The 20,966-nt window shown below is 38.1% G+C and overlaps 2 protein-coding genes across 5 annotated transcripts in view; one reads left to right on the top strand and one right to left on the bottom strand.

Annotated features, from left to right (window-relative positions):
- Positions 1–19,436, bottom strand: part of C2CD3 (C2 domain containing 3 centriole elongation regulator) — a 176,429-nt gene extending 156,993 nt beyond the window's left edge. For 2 of the 4 annotated variants that reach the window (XM_007490990.3, XM_056794986.1), the window contains exons 1-2: positions 18,992–19,436; positions 17,262–17,531 (exon numbers count right to left, since the gene is read on the bottom strand). In XM_007490990.3, coding sequence (XP_007491052.2) covers positions 17,262–17,531; positions 18,992–19,061 — 340 coding nt within the window. In that variant the 5' untranslated portion in view covers positions 19,062–19,436. The remainder of the gene's footprint in view (positions 1–17,261; positions 17,532–18,991) is intronic. The other 2 variants (XM_007490993.3, XM_056794987.1) reach the window with 1 other exon arrangement.
- Positions 19,437–19,612: 176 nt separating this feature from the next.
- Positions 19,613–20,966, top strand: part of PPME1 (protein phosphatase methylesterase 1) — a 59,018-nt gene continuing 57,664 nt past the window's right edge. The window contains exon 1 of the mRNA XM_056794990.1: positions 19,613–19,936. Coding sequence (XP_056650968.1) covers positions 19,836–19,936 — 101 coding nt within the window. The 5' untranslated portion in view covers positions 19,613–19,835. The remainder of the gene's footprint in view (positions 19,937–20,966) is intronic.

Here is a 20,966-nt window from a genome sequence, read left to right as displayed (position 1 = left end):
CTCGCCTGCCATTCCAAGCCAGGAATTTTTTTTTACCCCACAGAGGGTGACATATAAAATTCTTTTCACCCTAATCCCTTTCCTAACCCCATGTGGGTCTTGACCCTGTGCTAGCCATTTTTCCATTCAGTATCTCTCAGAAAAAATGCTATTGCAAAGCATGCTTGAAACTCTGAAACAACAGTTTGAGTTGGTAGAGCTAAAAAGTTTGGATCTGATTAATTCTTTCCCTGAGAGTTTTAATTTTCTTTCTTTCTTTTTTTTTAACATTATTTTATTTGGTCATTTCCAAACATTATTCATTGGAGAAAAAGATAATTTTCTTTTCTTCCCCTCCACCCCCAACTCTCCCCTAGCCGACGCGTGATTCCACCGATTCCACTGGGTATCACATGTGTTCTTGATTCGAACCCATTTCCATGTTGTTGGTATTTGCATTAGAGTGTTCATTTAGTGTCTCTCCTCAGACATGTCCCCTCAACCCCTGTAGTCAAGCAGTTGCTTTTCCTCGGTGTTTTTACTCCCACAGTTTGTCCTCTGCTTGTGGATAGTGTTTTTTCTCGTAGGTCCCTGCAGATTGTTCAGGGACATTGCATTGACACTAATGGAGAATTCCATTATGTTCGATTGTACCACAGTGTATCAGTCTCTGTGTACTATGTTTTCCTGGTTCTGCTCCTTTCGCTCTGCATCACTTCCTGGAGGTTGTTACAGTCTCCATGGAATTCCTCTACTTTATTATTCCTTTTAGCACAATAGTATTCCAGCACCAACATATACCACAATTTGTTTAGCCATTCCCCAATTGAAGGGCATCCCCTCGTTTTCCAATTTTTGGCCACCACAAAGATTGCAGCTATGAATATCCTTGTACAAGTATTTTTCCTTATTATCGCTTTGGGGTTCAAACCCAGCAGTGCTATGGCTGGATCAAAGGGCAGACAGTCTTTTAGCGCCCTTTGGGCATAGTTCCAAATTGCCCTCCAGAATGGTTGGATCAATTCACAACCCCACCAGCAATGAATTAGTGTCCCTACTTTGCCACATCCCCTCCAGCATTCATTACTTTCCTTTACTGTCATGTTAGCCAATCTGCTAGGCGTGAAGTGATACCTCAGAGTTGTTTTGATTTGCATCTCTCTGATTATAAGAGATTTAGAACACTTTTTCATGTGCTTATTAATAGTTTTGATTTCTTTATCTGAAAACTGCCTATTCATGTCCCTTGCCCATTTATCAATTGAAGAATGGCTTGATTTTTTGTACAATTGATTTAGCTCTTTGTAAATTTGAGTAATTAAACCTTTGTCAGAGGTTTTTATGAAGATTGTTTCCCAATTTGTTGTTTCCCTTCTGATTTTAGTTACATTGGTTTTATTAAGCTTTTTAAATTGATGTAGTCAAAATTATTTATTTTACATTTTATGACTCTTTCTAAGTCTTGCTTGGTTTTAAAGTCTTTCCCTTTCCAAATGTCTGACATGTATACTGTTCTGTGTTTGCCTAATTTACTCATAGTTTCCTTCTTTATGTTCAAGTCATTCACCCATTTTGAATTTGTCTTGGTGTAGGGTGTGAGGTGTTGATCCAAATCTAATCTTTCCCACACTGTCTTCCAATTTTCCCAGCAGTTTTTATTGAATATTGGATTTTTGTCCCAAAATCTGGGATCATTGGGTTTATCATATACTGTCTTGCTGAGGTCACTTACCCCAAGTCTATTCCATTGATCCTTCTTTCTGTCTCTTAGCCAGTACCAAATTGTTTTGATGACTGCTGCTTTGTAATATAGTTTGAGATCTGGGACTGCAAGGCTCCCTTTGTATTTTTTTTTCATTATTTCCCTGGATATCCTTGATCCTTTGTTCTTCCAAATGAACTTTGTTATGTTTTTTTTCTAAATCAGTAAAGAAATTTTTTGGAAGTTTAATTGGTATGGCACTAAATACATAAATAAGTTTGGGTAGGATGTTCATTTTTATTATCTTGGCTCATCCTTCCCATAAGCAGTTAATGTTTTTCCAATTGCTCAAGTCTAGTTTTAGTTGTGTTTTAGATCTAGTTTAGTTGTGTGGAGAATGTTTTGTAGTTGTGTTCATATAGTTCCTGTGTTTGTCTCGGGAGATAGATTCCTAGGTATTTTATTTTCTCTAAGGTGATTTTGAATTAGATTTCTCTTTCTAGTTCTTGCTGCTGAGCTGTGTTGGAAATATATAGAAATGTTGATGACTTATGCGGGTTTATTTTGTATCCTGCAACTTTGCTAAAGTTGTTGATTATTTCGATTAGCTTTTTGGTTGAATCTTTAGGATTCTTTAAGTAGACCATCATGTCATCCGCAAAGAGCGATAATTTGGTCTCCTACTTGCTTATTTTAATGCCTTCAATTTCTTTTTCTTCTCTAATTGCTACTGCTAGTGTTTCTAGTACAATGTCAAATAATAGAGGTGATAATGGGTATCCTTGTTTCCCTTCTGATCTTATTGGGAATGCATCTAGTTTATCCCCATTGCAGATGATATTAGCTGATGGTTTTAGATATATACTGTTTATTATTTTTAGGAACGACCTTTCTACTCCTATGCTTTCTAGTGTTTTTTTTTTTAAACCCTTACCTTCCGTCTTGGAGTCAATACTGGGTATTGGCTCCAAGGCAGAAGAGTGGTAAGGGCTAGGCAATGGGGGTCAAGTGACTTGCCCAGGGTCACATAGCTGGGAAGTGTCTGAGGCCAGATTTGAACCTAGGACCTCCCGTCTCTAGGCCTGGCTCTTACTACACTGAGCTACCCAGTTGCCCCCTCTTTCTAGTGTTTTTAATAGGAATGGGTGTTGTATTTTATCAAAGGCTTTTTCTGCGTCTATTGAAATAATCATGTGATCTTTGTTGGTTTGTTTGTTGATATGGTCAATTATGTGGATGGTTTTCCTAATATTGAACCAGCCCTGCATCCCTGGTATAAATCCTACTTGATCATGGTGGATGATCCTTCTGATCACTTACTGTAGTCTTTTTGCTAGTATCCTATTTAAGATTTTTGCATCTATATTCATTAGGGAGATTGGTCTATAATTTTCTTTCTCTGTTTTTGACCTGCTTGGTTTTGGAATCAGTACCATGTTTGTGTCATAAAAGGAATTTGGTAGAACTCCCTCTTTGCTTATTATGTCAAATAGTTTGTATAGTATTGGGATTAGCTGTTCTTTGAATGTTTGCTAGAATTCACTTGTGAATCCATCAGGCCCTGGAGATTTTTTCTTAGGGAGTTCTTTGATGGCATGTTGGATTTCATTTTCTGATATGGGATTATTTAAGCATTCTATTTCTTCTTCTGTTAGTCTAGGCAGTTTATATTTTTGTATATATTCATCCATATCGCCTAGATTGGTATATTTATTGCCATATAATTGGGCAAAGTAATTTTTAATGATTATCTTAATTTTCTCTTCATTGGAGGTGGTGTCCCCCTTTTCATCTTTGATGCTGTTAATTTGCTTCTCTTCTTTCCTTTTTTAAATTAGATTGACCAGTACTTTGTCTATGTTGTTTATTTTTTCAAAGTATCAGCTTCCAGTCTTATTTATTAGTTTAATAGTTCTATCACTTTTGATTTTATTAATTTCTCCCTTAATTTTTAGGATCTCTAGTTTGGTTTTCTTCTGGGGGTTTTTAATTTGTTTGCTTTCAAGTTTTTTTTTGATTTGCATTTCCAGTTCATTGATCTCTGCCCTCCCTAGTTTGTTAAAATATGCATTCAGGGATATGAATTTCCCTCTGATTACTGCTTTGGCTGCATCCCATAAGGTTTGAAAGGATGTCTCACCATCGTAATTTTCCTCGATGAAATGATTGTTTCTATGATTTGTTCTCTAACTAACCAATTTTGGAGTATCATATTATTTAATTTCCAATTAATTTTTGATTTGGTTCTCTATGTACCCTTACTGATCATTATTTTTATTGCCTTATGATCTGAAAAGGCCGCATTTATTATTTCTGCATTTGTATGCCATGTTTCTGTGACCTAGTGTATGATCTATCTTTGTGAATGTGCCATGTGGTGCTGAGAAGAAGGTGTATTCCTTTTTGTCCCTATTTAATTTTTCTCCATATGTCTATTAACTCTAATTTTTCTAAGATTTCATTCACTTCTTTTACCTCTTTCTTATTTATTTTTTGATTTATCTCAATTTGATAGTGGTTAGTTCAAATCTCCCACTAATATTGTTTTACTGTCTATTTCCTCCTTCAATTCTCCTAGTTTCTCCATTAGAAATTTGGGTGCTATACTCTTTGGTGCATACATGTTGATACCTCATTATCTAAAGTCCCTTTTAACAAAATATATTTACCTTCCCTAACCCTTTCAATCAGGTCTGTTTTTGCTTTGGCTTTGTCAGATATCATGATTACAACTCCTGCCTTCTTTCTATCAGTTGAGGCCCAGAAGGTCTTACTCCATCCTTTAATTCTGACCTTGTGAGTGTCTACCTGCCTCATGTGTGTTTCTTGAAGACAACATATGGTAGGGTTTTGGATTCTAATCCATTCTGATATTTGTCTACGTTTTTATGGGTGAGTTCATCCCATTCACATTCAAAGTTATGATTGTCACTTGTGGACTCCCTGGCATTTTGATATCCTCCCCTAATTCTGACCTTTCTTCTTTAGCTATAACCTTTTAAGGCAGTGATTTACTTTAAATCTGTCCCCCTATTTCCCTCTCTTGATATGTTTCCCTTTCTAGCCCCTCTCTTTTTGTTTCCTCCCCCTCCACCCTCTCCTTCCTTCCCTTGAGGTTTAATTTTCATTGGAGATTTCCCACTTTATTTCCTTCTGCTTACACTACAAACCAACCCGAAATATTTTGGCAAAGTTCTAAAAGTCTTAACTGCTCTCAACATGCAGAGTGGAGATTCTATCCTATGCTTCTATGAGAAAATTCAGAGCTATGAGAAGAGAAACGTGAATGGATGATAAATACTGGGGGAGGGGAAGGAAACTTTAAACAATATCTGGAAGTGCATTGCTAAATATTTTTAGTTTATTATCCTCCTATAATATAGAACACGTTTATTGGAATTGGTAAAAAGGATTTTGACTGCACTGCCTGTCTGCACCTTCTCATTTGTTTATATTATTGAATTTACTGATTGCTTTAAAGTTAAAAAAAATTTTAAAGTGTATCTGTATTAATCTTATCAATATTTTTCTGTTATACTGAATCTTTTAAGCTACTGTTTTGCTTATATTGATATTTAATTTGTACCTTTGCCTTTGCTGAAGAAGAAAATAGTGTATAAGCCCATGTACATCTTGCCCAAACCTAGATCCATAGATGATCACATACATATTGCCTTAAAAAGTCTTTTCTGCTTTTTTTTTGCCTTTGTTACTTGTCACATAGATGATGATGGATTGACTTCATCAAAACTAGTTAAAACTGAATACAACATTTGTAGAATTTAATGAGCTAAGAATCTAAATTGTAATTTTAATGGGTCTTCAGTAATAATTTTAGATAATTAGTGGTTTCTGAAGGGATGATATTTTCTGTTTATATTTATATGATAAAGAATGTTGTATTAAAGGTAGAGAACCAAAGAGATGTTCTAACCAAGGTGTTTCTATGAAACAGGAAGCCAAAAAAAGAGCTGCAAAACTCTTCAGTTTAATTTACTTCCACCAGAACCATCTAGATTTTTTGATGATGTTCTAAACCCAAATAAGTTTTACTTTGTTTAAAAATATGTTTGCCAGGGTTGAAAGATTCGCTGCATCTGTAAAAATTCTCACAAATATCCATCAGTTCATAGGGTTTTTTTTTTATGTCATACAGAAACTTATATGAAATATGATAGTGGGTTTGTTTGCTATTGTAATTAACTGGGCTATTGTGAATTTTGGGGACTTTGGTACTTCTTTGAATGTGCATTATCTGTTTTATTCTGAAAATCATTTGTACTCACAGAGTGGTTAAGTTAAAAAGGAAATGGGTCTCTTTTTTTGGTGAGAAACCTTTGTATGCTACCTCTCCTTGGCTGACACAGTGTGTCACTGACTGTAAGCTATACTTTTTTTATTTTTAAAACTTTTATTATTATTTTTTCTTGCATGTGCAATATAGTATCTGTTTTATTTTTTCTCTTTTTTGTGTTTGAAGCACATGTCAACTGTGAAGATTAAATTTAACTCTCCTCTGATTGTGAAAATGAAATTAATTAACTCTCCCCTGATTGTGAAGATTAAAATTGTAACCCAGGCCTATTTTTAGATTTTAATCCCGAAAAGTGTAAACACCCTACTTAAAATTTGAGTATGAAGATCTGCCCATTTTTAGATCTAATCACCAAAAGTGTAAACATTCCACTTAGTCATTGACTGGGAGGTCTGTGACCCATGTGTGCGATAGTGGGTGATGAATCAGAATTGACTGACTGCCTTCTGGGCAGTCCTAGAGAAGAGTGTAAACTGTGATTGGTAGATGTAAAATTAGAGGAAGACACATGAAGTGATGCAAGAGAAATTGTCTTGAAAAGGGAGTGACAACTACCTGAAGCAGATCAATTCTTCATGTTTTCGAGTTGAGGCTGGTGAAGAGGGGCAGAAGGATCTGCTGACTGGACCTGAGACCTATTCCTTTAGACTGACACGTGGTGAGTTAAAAGCTGACTCTTAACTGTTGGATATTTGAAAGAGACTAACCTCAGGAGAGACCTATCCTCTTGAGAGATTACCTACATCCCCAGGACCTTGGCTACAAGGGCCCAGGCCCCTCCGGTTAAGAACTAACTCTTCCTGCCCTGGGGCCGGGAGTAAATTACTGAAGTGTTTAGGTTAGATATCTTACCTTATTCTTTCTCTGATTTCTTACTTCATTATTTCTACATTTTGTAAATAAATTATAAATAAAATCTCTTTGGAATTAATTAAATTCCTGCCAACTACACTCTTAAATAATCAGGCCCAACTCTTTTAAAATTAACCCCATTTCTCCCTTACACAACAGTATTGAGAAGATTTTTCTTTAATTTTTTTGATTTTGCAGTAATATATGTTTAAAATGAATTTGTTCTAAAATTAATTCATACCCAAAAAGCTTTAGACTATAAAAATGATGCCATTGATTGTTCAAAAAAATTATGGGACTTTGCTTGATGATTTTGTCTGATTCCAGGAGAAGGGAATACAAAAAGAGCCATTGCACAGTGCCAAAGACGCATAAAGCTAAACTGCAATAGTGCCAATTGAACACAAAGTCAAAGAGACCAACCAATCCTAATGGGATTGATGAAATTTTGAGCCAAGACAAGAGGACTTGAACTTGTTTGGGGTTTGAGGTTTGACATATGTCAAAAGGCAGGTCTTCCTTGTTCCACATTCTACCAAATATCTCAAATTTGGCTCTTACTTGGCTCCTATAATCTAGTCCCTATTCTGTCTTTCATTGTGTGGCAAAACTTTCTGTAGTCCTGGCTACTGACTGGTTAAGTGCATAATTGCTTAAATCATTTTAACTGGGCCCTGATTCAAGGACCTGTTATAGGTTTGTTTTTCCTTTACTTAGATTTTCTTTTAGACATATGACTTTTACATTTTGTATTTCATCCAAAAGTTATTTTTCTCTTTTATTTGGATTTTTTGATGTTTTTCATTTTCTTTTGCAAATTGATTCATATACCTCATAACTCAGCCATATATCCCTGTATCCTCCTCAGAGGGGAATGTATTATTATTTTCCTCAGGGGGGAACTATGTTATTGTTGTGAAGATTTCTTTTTGAATTTGACCAATTTTAGGATAAGAAACTTGCTACCTCCCTGAATCCAAAATGAACCATGAAGGTAGATGCCTTCAGAGACCACATATTGCACCAGAAGATCCAGAGTGATCTTTGGGATGTGAATTGAACTATGGAAAGGGGTGGTGTTGTTGAAATGCCTTTGTTTTGAACATATACTCTTATGCTAAAGGGGACTGCCCCCAAATTGGCTTTTTATCAACCTAGTAATCACTGGATTTGTTCTTTTTCCCTTTTATCCACAAATTATTGTAATTTGTTAGTTATATTTCCATGGTCCTTTTGGGGAAACTGGTCTCCCCAGCAGGATCACAGGGGGGCTGTATAGTTAGAAATTCTTGAACCCCTAAAATAGAAAAAAAAAAACCCTACATTTCCCAAAATTCCCTACAATCTCTCCTGCATACCCGCATTTGTGTGATTAACATGATTGTATTTAAGTTTGCTGTGACTCCTCCCATACTCTTTGACCTGCTATAGGGATGAGTTCAGGCAGTTCTTTTGCTTTGATTATTAATAAAACTTTAGAAAATGTAATATCTAGTTATTGTATATTAATTTTATTCTTTACAGAACCCCTGGTCCTGTTGAAGACAATGTTATAGCCACCATGAAGGCCACTCCTGAGGGTGATACACCTAGACTTGAGCATAGGGCCTCAGGAAATAATACTTTCCCTTTGTCAGATCATTCTTAAAAATCAAACGGAGAAGGAGAAGCTAGGTGGCTTAATGGCTAGAGAACCAGGCCTCAAGGCAAGAGGCCTCAAACATTGCCTAGTTGTGTGACCCTCAGCAAATCACTTTATCCCTATTGACTAGCCTTTACTGCTCTTCTATCTTAGAACTGCTACTTAGGATTGATTCTAAAACAGAAGGTAAGGGTTAAAAAAAAATCAAATCAGCAGCCTCTGTTTGTGACTGACTCACATATCAGGAGAGAGGTATATCCAAAAATAGTGGTCCTTTCCCAGGCCTAGGCTTTTAACAGATTCCTCCAAGTATAGATTCAAAGATGGAAGGAAGAGAGCTTAGGAGGGCATGTCCAATCTCCTCTTATTACATTTGTCTGTTTATAAAGGAAATTTACTTTTAAATCTACTTTTCCCCAATAAATTAGCCTTCATTTTTTTTCACACTGCCTCCATCAAATAAAGGGGTAAAAAAAAACCAAAATAAAATGAAATGTCATCTACCCTCACAAAATATGACATAATCACAGAATTAGAGAGTTGGAAGGGCTCTTAATAGCCAGCTAGTTTAACTCACACACAAAGAAATCTCTGCTACAATGTTCCACAGGTAGTGAGTGGTCTAGCCTCTGCCTGAAGATCTCTAGGAAAGAGGTACCCCATTGTATCTCAAGACATTCTTCTTTTGGATACAACTGAAATTGTCAGGAACTTTTTCTGGACCTTAAGTCAAACTGTACCTATTACCCCATATTCTGCCTTAAAGGGAAAAAAAGAACAAGTCTAATCTCTCATTCACATAATCAAACATTACCTTCAATCAAAGATGATAAGATATAGACTCAAGGCAATGGGGGTTAAGTGACTTGCCCAGGATCACACAAGTCAAGTGACTTGCCCAGGGCCACACAGCTAGGAAGTGTCTGAGGCCAGATTTGACCCTAGGACCTACCATCTCTAGGTCTGGCTTTCAATCCACTGAGCTACCCAGCCCTTCAGTGTCTTTTTTAAATAACAGTGTTCAGAACTAAACAAAGTATTAAAGATAAGATAGACAATGGCAGAATACAGCAGGATTTTTTCCTTATTGTTTCATGAAGTCATTGACTTCTATTTGGTCCATTAAAATTTTCTAGAGTTTGCTACTTTGTATGTCTTGTGCCAAGCTGTAAATTCCTATTCCAATTCTTTCTTCTACAGTTCTTGTTTCTTTTTCATTTTTTCCCTCTCATTTCATTGACAAAAAGTCTTTTTTTTTTAATCTTACCTTCTATCTTAGAATCAATACCGTGTATAGGTTCCAAAGCAGAAGAGCAGTCAGTAAAGGCTAGGCAATGGGGGTTAAGTGACTTGCCCAGGGTCAGCAGCTAGGAAGTGTATAATGACAAATCTGAACCCAAAACCTCTTGTCTCCAAGTCTTGTCCTCAGTCTACTGAGCCATCTACTTGCCCCTAACATTTTTGTAACTCTTGCTTTATGACTTCCAGAAATTCTAGTTGAGGTGGCAGTTGGGTGGCTCAGTGGACTGAAAGCCAGGTTCAGAGATGGGAGGTCTTGGGTTCAAATGTGGCCTCAGACACTTCCTAGCTATGTGGCCCTGGGCAAGTCACTTGACCCCCATTGCCTAGCCCTTACCACTCTTCTGCCTCGGAATCAATACATAGTATTGATTCTAAGACAGAAGGTAAGGGCTTAAAAAAAAAAATTCTAATTGAATTTGTGCTCAAGTAGTATTTTTCTCTAAATTTTTGTTTGTAGATGTTTTGTATTCATTCTCTTCTTTTGAGGCTGTCTTGAGAATCTCTGTCACCATAAGAGATTTGTATGGCAGTATTCTGTTTTGCATGAAGACAGGCTGGTCCTTTATGAGGATTGCTTCCTTTTCTAAATATTTGCCAACTACCTGTTTAATGACCTCTCTTGGAATTTCTTTAGGAACTTAAGTCAAAATCCCTTGCCAATAATGTTCAGGCTATGTTCCCTCCGTTCCTGTGAAAACTACAAAAATATGCCTTTCACTAATCTTGTGATACCTATCTTGGTTTCTTTCCATTAAAAAAAAAAGTATGCAGTTTTTTTTTTTAACATTTTGAGTTCTAAATTCTCTCCCTTGATTCAGTTTTCCCCCTGCCCACTGAGAAGCAACACAATATCAATTATATATGTGAAGGCACACAAAACATATTTCTATTAGTCCCACCAAAAAAAGGGAAGTAAAAATAAGTTTAAAAAAGTATGCTTCAATCTGCACCCAGAATTCATTAGTTCTCTTTTTCTGAAGGTGGATAGTATTTTTTTTATCATCAATCTTTTGGAATTACCTTGGATGATTGTAGTGAATAGAGAAACAAACTCCTTTACAGTTGATCATCTTTAAATACTGCTGTTGTTATGTACAATAGTTCTGCTTACTTCACTTTGCATCAGTTCATATAAGTTTTCCCAGGTTTTTCTTAAATCATCCTGCTTGTCATTTTTTATAGAACAAGTTTTCCATTATATCTATATTCTACAACTTTTCTCAGTCATTCCCTGATTAATGAGAATTCCCCCAATTTTCAATTCTTTGTCATGATAAAAGAAGCAGCAATAAATATTTTTGCACATATGTCCCTTTTCCCTTTAATCTCTTAAATATAGACCTAGTAGTTGTACTGCTGGGTCAAAAAGTATGCAGTTTTATAACCTTTTGGGTATGGTTTAAAATTGTTCTCCAAAATGGTTTGATAAGTTAATAATTCCACCAAAAGTGCATTGGTGTCTTTTTTTCCCAAGACTTCCTCCAAAATTTATCACTTGTTTTTTCTGGCACATTAGCTAATTTAATAGGTGTGAGATGGTATCTCAGGCCTGTTTTAATTTGCATTTCTCTAATCCATGTTGAGTTAGACTATTTTTCCTTGTGACTATTGATAGTTTTCCTCTCCTCCTCTGAAAAGTGTTTATTTATATCCTTTGACCATTTATCAAGTGGGGAATGGATCTTATTTTTAAATTTGGCTGAGCTTCCCATATAGTTGAGAAATAAGGCCTTTATCAGGGAATCTTGCAGTAGTCCAACTTCCCCCTGCCCCAGTTTCCTGATTTCCTTTTAATTTTGGCTACATTGATTTTGCTTCTGCAAAACCTTTTTAATGTCATATAATTAAAATTATCATTTTATTTCCAATAATACTGTCTTTTGTTTGGTCATATTTTTTTTTTGTTCATAGATAGGACAAGTAAAATTTTCCATACTTCCCTAATTTACTAATGATACCATGCTTTATGTCTGAATCATGTATTCATTTTTACCTTATGTGGATATCTGTATGAGATATTGGTCTACGCCTACTTTCTGCCAAACTGCTTTCAGTTTTCCCAGAAGTTTCTGTCAAATGGTGAGTTTTTGCCCCCCAAACTTAGATCTTTGGGTTTATCAAACATTAGATTATTATGGTCAAGTGTTTACTAGATATCAGATAGACATCTGAAGCCTGTTACAAAATTTAAGTTTCTTTTCACTCATGAAACAAATATTTACTAAGCACTTCCTCCATGCAATAATTATGTGGTAGAAATAGTGGAAAATAGAAAGATAAATTGGATAGAGTTAGTGGCTTCAAAGAGCTTAGTACCTAATAGAAGATACGACTATAAACACATAACTATAATATAAATCACATGATCAAAATACAGAATAAGTAGTTCTATGGGATCAGATGAAACTGTGGGTACATGGAGTCAAAGAAAGGTGAGGGGAGCTCATGCTAATCTTATTTGCAAGGTGGCATTTACATTGAGACTTAAAGGTAGATCCTTAGAGGTCATCTAGCTCAGTCTTCATTTTATAGATCAGGAACTGAGGCCCAGAGAAGTTATTCAACTTGAACCAAGCTCACATGGAGATTATACGATAAGAGGAATTTCAACTTGGGTTCTCTGGCTCTTGAATCAGTGCTCTTTTCAGTATCCCATAGACGCATGTTAATGAACCTATGGCACATATGCCAGAGGGGGCTGCTCCCCTCCTCTTCTCCATGCGCTTGAAGACATTCCTCACCCACCCCTTTGCCCAGCAGCCCAATGGGAGCACTTCCTCCCTCCCCTGGCTGGGGTTAAGGCTGAGGCACACATGTGGGGTGAGGGTTATAGTTTAGGCACCCGCTCTTTAAAAGGACTGCTATCACTGCCATAGACTATAAATTTTTGGACTGTTCTACTTATTAGGAAATTTTGCTTAAAGTGGATTATGTTTCCCTGCAATGTCTACTCTATTCTACCAAAAGAGCACAGGACTATTAGCAACATTTTCCTGGAAATAATGTTTCTTTTACATATTTCTTTTTTAAATTCCCATTATCTTCTAGCTTAGAATAGATACTAAGTATCAGTACCCAAGCAGAAGAGTGGTTAGGGCTAGGCAAGAGGAGGTAAGTGACTGCCCTGGGTCACACAGCTACACAGCTATTAACTGTTAACAAGGCTATATTTGAACCAAGAACTTCCTGTCTCCAGGCCTGGAGCTCTATCCAATGAGCCATCTAGCTGCTCCTGAACATAATGTTTCTTAAAAAGATCACATAATCTTTCTTGGTTGTCATATCCCTCTATTGATTCATGTTGGGCTTGCAGGTTACTAAAACCTCTACATGAGGGGTTATAATCTTTCTTTTGTCATAGACTGCTTTGGCAGGTTGCTGAGGCCAATGGACACCTCAGAATAAATTTTCTTTTAAAGAATTGAAGGTAATGTCAAATTTCTATTAGAGATTAGTGAAAAGATGTAACTTCTTTCTGAAGTTCACAACCCTTATTCTATGTTTTTCAAGATAAAGTCTAATCTAAAGTTAAACATGTGCCCATAACACTCCTGAGTACAGTCCCAACCATATTAAAATGTAACTGGGAAATAATTAACAAAATGAATAAAAATAAAGTAAAATAGATAAAATTACATTTTAAAACCATGTAGCCTGTAAGGATGTATGGATATATTCATGTACAAATTACTGGCCCCAATTTTTATCAGTTTGATTTCTCTGGTCAAATCTATGCCTTATTCATTTTGTACCTGTACAAATGTTTTAAAAACCTGAATTTAAAACAGTATTTATGGTTATTAAATAGCATCTTATTATATCTTCTCTAGCCTATATGAATATTTTTTTAGATCCTGTTTTTGCTATCTAATTTGTTAGCTATTTCTTTTAGCTTTGCCTCATATGTAAAACTGATAAGCATGGTTTCATCCAAACAAATCATTGATAAAAATGCTGAACATGATCAACTATATATTACTAAGATTTCCTAAGAGGCAATTTCCAAAGCTGACATCAATCCATTAATGACTATTCTCTAAGTCAAGGTCATTTGATTAATATTAAACATTTATGTACACTTATCTTGCATATAACTCATCATCTTGCATGCAAGAAATAGAAAGAAGAAAGCCTGCTAATATTAAGTATACAAGACTTTGGCATTGATGATATATTACAATGTAGTAGCACTGTCAAAAAAGGAAATAAAGTTAAGTCTCATATGACCTACTCTCAGTAAAGACAAGATAGCTTTTAATAATCAATCCCTTTAAGAGTATTTCTTACAATCTTTCATGGAACAGAAGTACATCAGCCTATAGTTAGACGACTCCATTCTCTTCTCTTTTTTCCAAACCAGGACACATTTGTCATTTTCTAGGCTTTAATACTTCTATTTTCCAGAGTTAAAAAAAAAAATGGGGGCGGGGAGGAGGTAATATGGTTCAAGGAGAAAGGTTCTGGAACTAAATTCAGAGAAAGTAAGTTTGAATCTTAGCCTGGCTACCTCTGTGACCAGGGGCAATCACTTCATTTCTCTGGGACTGGACCATGCCTATAAATTGAGAGAACTGAATGACATAACCTTGACATGATCCTTCTAGTTCTAAGTCTTTGATCCAGTGAAATTTGTAATGATCGAATAAACAAGAGTACCTTGTTAGGTGGACAGACTGGTTCTTTGTGCTAGATATTTCAGGGTAAAAGGGACAACATTCTCTGAACTTCATTAAGGCCATCCCTTCTATTTCCACTGGTTATTAATGATCCCCTAAATATAATCTATTGGTCCCAATCAGTCTTCCTGTTCTGGAAGATTCTCATATTTCCTTGATAGAAGCTTGGGACACATCTCTTTAGTGGCTGTCTAATAATCCTTTCAAGCCAAATTCAAATAAATGTCTTAGGCTCTGAGGAGGCTACTTTGTTCCCTGCACTTAGTAGTTGCCCTTTCCTGTAGGATCTCATACACTTACAATGAAATACTGAGACTTGTAGTTTTCTGTGTTGGTACCTCATATTTGTCCATGCCTCTTTGCTCCATGACAGCAGGAATTATATGATTTATATTTTATTTCTTCCATAGAACTTAACTTCAGAGCTCCAGAAAACAGGTATCTCTTTTTGCTGAATTGAATCAAATCAGAAACATGTTCTTCACCTGACTAATTTAATCCATTTTTAGTCTGATTCTTATTCACTTCAATTTCAGATATCTTCTGCTATTGACCTCAAATTCTGGAAATACTCCTTTACTTGGGACATGCAAATAAAGAATAACTACTATTTTTTTTAGAATGTACTTACGTGAACCTTGATTTGGGTGAAAAAGTTAGTATATTCATATTCCGTATACTGATGAGAAATTAATAACAATAATGTGTTGGGGTTTTTTTTTTACTAGGACTGTCTTTTTTTTTTTTAATATAGAGAATTCCCAGTGAGAAAACTCTCTCTCCCAATGCAAATCAGTACATATTCTATAGGCTCTTGGGAAGTTTGGTAAACTGCCTCAGCTAGGGGCTCCAGATGGTATCCTAGGCAGAAGTTCCTGACTCTAAGGTTGACTCTCAGCCACAATTATGATAATTTACATTGATATGGCATCTCAAACAGTAAGAGGTTAAATGGTGGTATCAGATCAAGACTTAAATTCAGTCATATGGAGTCTGATACTAGTATTTTTTCCACTATACCACTAGATGGTAGTATCCAAGTACTATTACTTCCACTATTAAGGCCAAATAACTGGTTGATCCACTAGAATAAAAGGATAGAACCCTGGAGTAAAGTGTTGGGGAAAGAGATGTACTTTATTATTTGTCTTTCTTCCCCAAGGCAGTGTGGCCTAATGAATAGAGAGGGTGGGTCCCCAAAGACAGGGAGGTCTGGGTTCCAATCATGGTCCTAGGCAAAGTTCAGCATAACTTCTCAGCACTCCTGAAAACTCTACAAGACAATAAGTTGTTGAAAAAGTGTTGACTTGCATCGGCAAAGTAAATTCATCCATGAGTGCTGCCTACACTAATGAAATCACACGTCAAGGTCAAAAATAGGATGTTAAGTCTATAGAACATTATTTCCTCCCCTGGCTGGTTGAATAGTCCACGAATTCACAAAAAAGCAGTTCAGTAATCCTAGCCAGAGCCTGACTCTGCATTCTCTTCTGTTCACCCTGCTAGGAATGCTATGAAGTCCATGGCTATGTAGGGAATCCAGTTCTGCATCTTTCTCCACAGTGGCAGACCAGGGAATCCAGACAGATGACTGATAAAATAACTTGGGAGACTATGCACAACTCTGCTGTGAGGAATTAGAATGAAAACATTTCAAGCCCCAAGTAATGTTGATCCATTCATGCTAGAAGTGCTCTTATTGGAACACAACTCTGAACTATATTTCTTCACCTTTGTGATATTAGGGTAGATTAGATAACCTTCAAAGTTCATTCCTGTTTTAACACTCCAGTATTCTATGAAAATTTTCCAACTATAAGAATCTGTGTTCTAAGTCAACATCTTCATTTTATAGATGAGAACACTGAAGTCCCCAGGAGACTTGCCACTAGACATAAATTACCAGAAGTAGCATCTGTGAGGTCTATAGGGATTTGCCAAACTGTTGTTCCATCAAATACAGAGCACAGTTATAGCATTTTATGCCACTATAATATTTTTGTTTTAGCACTTGAGGAAGTCCATGTAGGCTTACATCTCTGTGTCAGACATGTAGGTAAGATAGGGCTCACAACTCAAGTTAGGGGGAAATTATACTACAGACTTCAGGGGTGAGATTTCCCCTGCTGCTTCCTCACCCCTCTTATGTAAAATGTGTTTGATTAAAGGCCTAATTCCAATGAAAAACATTTCATTGGATGTAGGAAAAGTACTCCCTTAAGTACTTTTTGCAGTTCAGATCACAACCTCTCCACACTTTCATCTTATGCTTGTCTATGCCTTTCCACAAATCCTTTCTCCATAAAGGACCTGACCATCGGTTTAGAGGTCTTCTTTATTACTGTTTCATGAATATCAATGCAGCATTCATTCTTATACCTTACTCTCAATACATGATCAGATCAACTCATTCTCTAGTCAGATATGTCTTTGATGATATTGTTTATACCATTTCTGGAATATCGTAACATTGCTATATGAATAATACACGTTGTAGACTGATGCCACCATACATTTTCCCTTTGCCCCTTGGGTACAATAAAAAAGTCATATTTATAATACTTTTCTCAAGAGACACTTATGAAGTTCCTATTTTGTCTAAGGCAATGTGCTAGGTGTTTTGGGAGATATAAGGTTTAGTTAACCTTATGAAAATTATAGTCGGGTAAAGGTGCACACCCCCCCCCCCCCCCACACACACACCCCTACACACAAAAATAGTCTATGATGAAATAGGAACAAACTATCATGGTTGAACACCAGAGAAGAAAATTTCGGATGACATAAACATACCTGTTAAATAAGAGGTAAATTGCTTTGGTCCACAGCGAATAGCATAACGGGTTGTTGTTCTCACAGCTTTCTGTTCAATTATGGAAGCATCCCTGGGACAAAATATAGTTCCCTCTGATGTTTCCCCCCACCATCTCACTCGGATGAGAACAGGAGTTGGAGGCTTCACAACTATCCAGAGTATTTTACTAATGGTCAGTCTTAGAAAGCATCGTAGCTGACCTTCAACTAGAGGTGGTAGACTTGTGGATGGTGAAATATCACTTAGACCTGTGGAAAAGGACAGGAATGATGAATCAGAATTTGGAGTAGGTAGGAAAATAAGGCAGTATATGAACAGTCGGAGAACCTTAATTTCTGCCAAAAACTCTTTTGATATAATGAAAAGAACACTATGTTTGAGAGTCTGAAGATTTGTGTCTCAGTTTCATCACTTGGGCAAGTCATTGAATTTCCTTTTTGGTCCATTACTATGTAATAATGGTTACGTGAGATGATTTCTCAGGTTCCTTCTAGTATTAACAAAGGAATATTGCTGAAAGTGGTAGAAAGAAAGATTTGCATTCATGTTAAAACAAAACAAATCTTTATGACAATTAGAGCTGTCCCAAAGTGTCTAGCAAGAGAAGGAGTTTCTCCTCATTGGATAATTACTTGCTGGGAATATTTTAGGAAAAATTCCTAATCAGGTATGTATGTTGGCTTAGATAACCTTTGAGGTTTCTACCAACTCTGAAAAATTGTGATTCTATAGAGGACTTTATTGAACCTGGCAATGGCAATTTCCATTACAAATCTCTAGTATTTAAATCTCTTCTCTTGAGATTTAAATTTAAAAAAAGAGAGAGATTTAAATCTCTTAAATCTCTATGATACTATAGACTCAAGAATTTATTTTTACAGTCTGTGGGCTTTTCTAGTATCAGTAATCTTTGATTAATTTTCCACTGTGCGCTGGAGATAAACATGAAACAACCCCTGTGTAGACTACTTGGGGGCTGGGAGGAGAGATACAATATTTGCAAGGATAAGTGAACTTTTATAGGCAAAGAAGTGACAGAATACATTACAGCCACTAGAGACTTTCTCCCCCATATTCTCAAATGGTCATGACTTACCAAGTAAAGTTATATATATATATTTTTGTATATATTATATATATATATACACACACACATACACACACTAAAATCTTTCTAATTTGAAATCTTTACAGGGTCACATTTTATTTGTTTTCTAAAAGAATTCTTTTTCTTTGTCGATCTTTTCTCAATAGCAGAGCATATAAAGATGTGTCAATCAGGAAACTAAGGCTCAAAGAGGGGGAACTGATTGTCAAAGGGGTCACAGAAAAGCAGAATGTGGACTGGATCCAAGCTCAGCGTTAAACTGCTTGTAAATTCCTGCCCTGATAATTTTTCTTTCTACCCCTTCTATCTCTCTGTTTTTATCATTCTAAACTTTCCTTGGGGATGCCACATTTCCCCATGTTTTTCTATCAGTGCCCTAGGTCTGATGCATTCCTTGGACCTGCTCAAGTTCGTCTCTCCGGCGTCCCACTTTCCCATACCACTCTTAGTTGTCCACCACTTCCTTCCTTTTTTGAGTCCTTTTCCTTCCAATTTCTGCAGGGCATCCCTCTGCACCTGCAGCTAACGCTCCCCTGCCAGGGGGCCCTAATTTCTCACTGATGCCTAAGGTTCCACGCTCTACTTCAGGGTTGCTCCCACCTTCTCTGGGGTTACCTTTCTTCTTGCGGCTCCGGCTACCCCCAGTTGCCGGGCCCTTCCGCTGTTTCATAGTGAGGCGGAGGAGCTCTCAGTTCCAGAGGGGCTGGAGCCAGGACTGACCCTTCGCCGCGTCTTCCTCACACTTCGTCTGGGTAGCAGGAGCGTCCCGCCAAGGTTCACCCAGCCCCTCCGCGCGCGCGTTTCCCCGCAACCGCCGCCGCCACCGCCGCCGCAGGGACTCTTGGGAAACTAAGGGAAGCCACAGGAGGCTGACCCTCTCCACCTACAGTCTTAGCTTCCCAGGGCGGGTAAGGAAGGCGCGCTAGAGATGGTTCTTCCCGGGAGAACTACAAAATCCACAATGCATTGCCACCATATTTATTTCCGTGAGGGACCCGGACTCTTCTGGTCACCGCCCCTCCGCTTCCAGCCTGCCCATTTAGCAATGCTCATGCGCAGCAGAGACCGTTCCTGGAGGACTTCATTGGCCACGCGGACCCCACCCTCTCGCGCCGCGCTTGCACCGACTTTGCTACCCAGCTTCCCCGACTGGAGAGCGGTTGCGCACTTCCGGTCGGGTCGCTGAGGAGACGAGGACCGAGGAGTGGCTAGGCTTGGAGACGAGGGAGGGGTTTGGGCTCTGGTGGGCGGGAGGAGGCGCCGGCGGCGGTCGGGGGCTGTCCGAGGGCTACGGTGCGCCTAGCAGCCCGAGTGCTGCTACCTTTTCTGTAACCGCTTAGGCGTTTTCTGAGCGGACTTGCCCCAGAGGCGACGCTTCAGCCCGACACGGCACAGGACGGGACACGCGGCGACCTCGACCTCCCTCCTGCCTTCCTTTTCCTTCATGTCGGCCTTGGAGAAGACCATGCACCTGGGCCGCCTGCCCTCCCGCCCTCCCTTGCCGGGCGGCGGTGGCGGTCAGAGCGGAACCAAGCTGCGCATGGGGTACGTGCCTCCCATTGCTCCGTTCCAGAGCTGGGCCAGGGCCCAAAAGAGATCTGTGGCTCCTGAGTTTAGGGGACGGTTGGGAGGAAAGGGTGACCCGAGGGGGCGTTGGGTGGGAGGAGCGGGTGAACGGGAGGTTGGGCTTGGGCGGGGCTACTCGAGGGGTCGGGGGTATGGGGGGAGGGTAAGGGTTGCGAATATAGGGAGCACCGGAGAGGGCTTTGGGAAAAGGATAAGTAAGTGATGGGGGACGGCGGGGAAAGTACGACTGATGGGGACAACCAAAAGAGGTTGAGGAAAGGACAGGTGATGGTAGGATCCAGTCCACGGAAAGGGAAGGTGAAAATGAGGTGGGACACCGAGTGCGGAGGGAAAGGCCAATGAGAACCAGTGACTGTAAGGGACTCGGGGTGGCGTGGGCCACTATTGGGAAGCGAGTATAGAAGTGGGGTGAAGAGTAGTGGGGAAGAAGAGTTGGGAACTGAGTGAAAGCAGACTGCCTTATGGGAAGGACCAGTGTGATAAAGGAGATTAGCTACCTTGAGAATGGAAACGGCCATAAAAAGGTCTGAAGTGAGTTGATTCAATTTAAGACTGTGTAGGATGCGTACTTCTGAAAGAAGGGGTCAAATTGGGAGGTGAGATGGTCCTATGATGATTGGGGTAGGAGTGGACTTTGGCATGTTTTGACATGATTAGATTACTAGCGGGTTGGTTGTGTGGCTAGGGAAAAGGAAATGGATGCAGTTGACTTGGTATTTTGGAGAAGTAAAAAGGTAATAAAATAGATTAGAGACAAATAATAAAAAGAATAGATGTGAGGGCACTAGGATCTTAAGAGGATTACTGGAATCATAAGATTTAAAGACTGAAAAGTAATAATTTCTAGGATGTTAAGGAAGAATTTTAAAAGAATTGTGACTCACAATTGAACTAATCGAAGGAAAGTGGTAGGTGGTTAGGTTTTACTGAAGAGAAATCTTGGCCTTTTAAGAATTATGAACTTCTAGAAAGGGAAGAAAGTTTGGGG

The sequence above is a fragment of the Monodelphis domestica genome, chromosome 4, assembly GCF_027887165.1.
Source record: "Monodelphis domestica isolate mMonDom1 chromosome 4, mMonDom1.pri, whole genome shotgun sequence".
NCBI lineage: Eukaryota > Metazoa > Chordata > Mammalia > Didelphimorphia > Didelphidae > Monodelphis > Monodelphis domestica.
The sequence above is the reverse complement of the archived record's forward strand: the minus strand, read 5'-3'. Positions and strand labels throughout refer to the sequence as shown.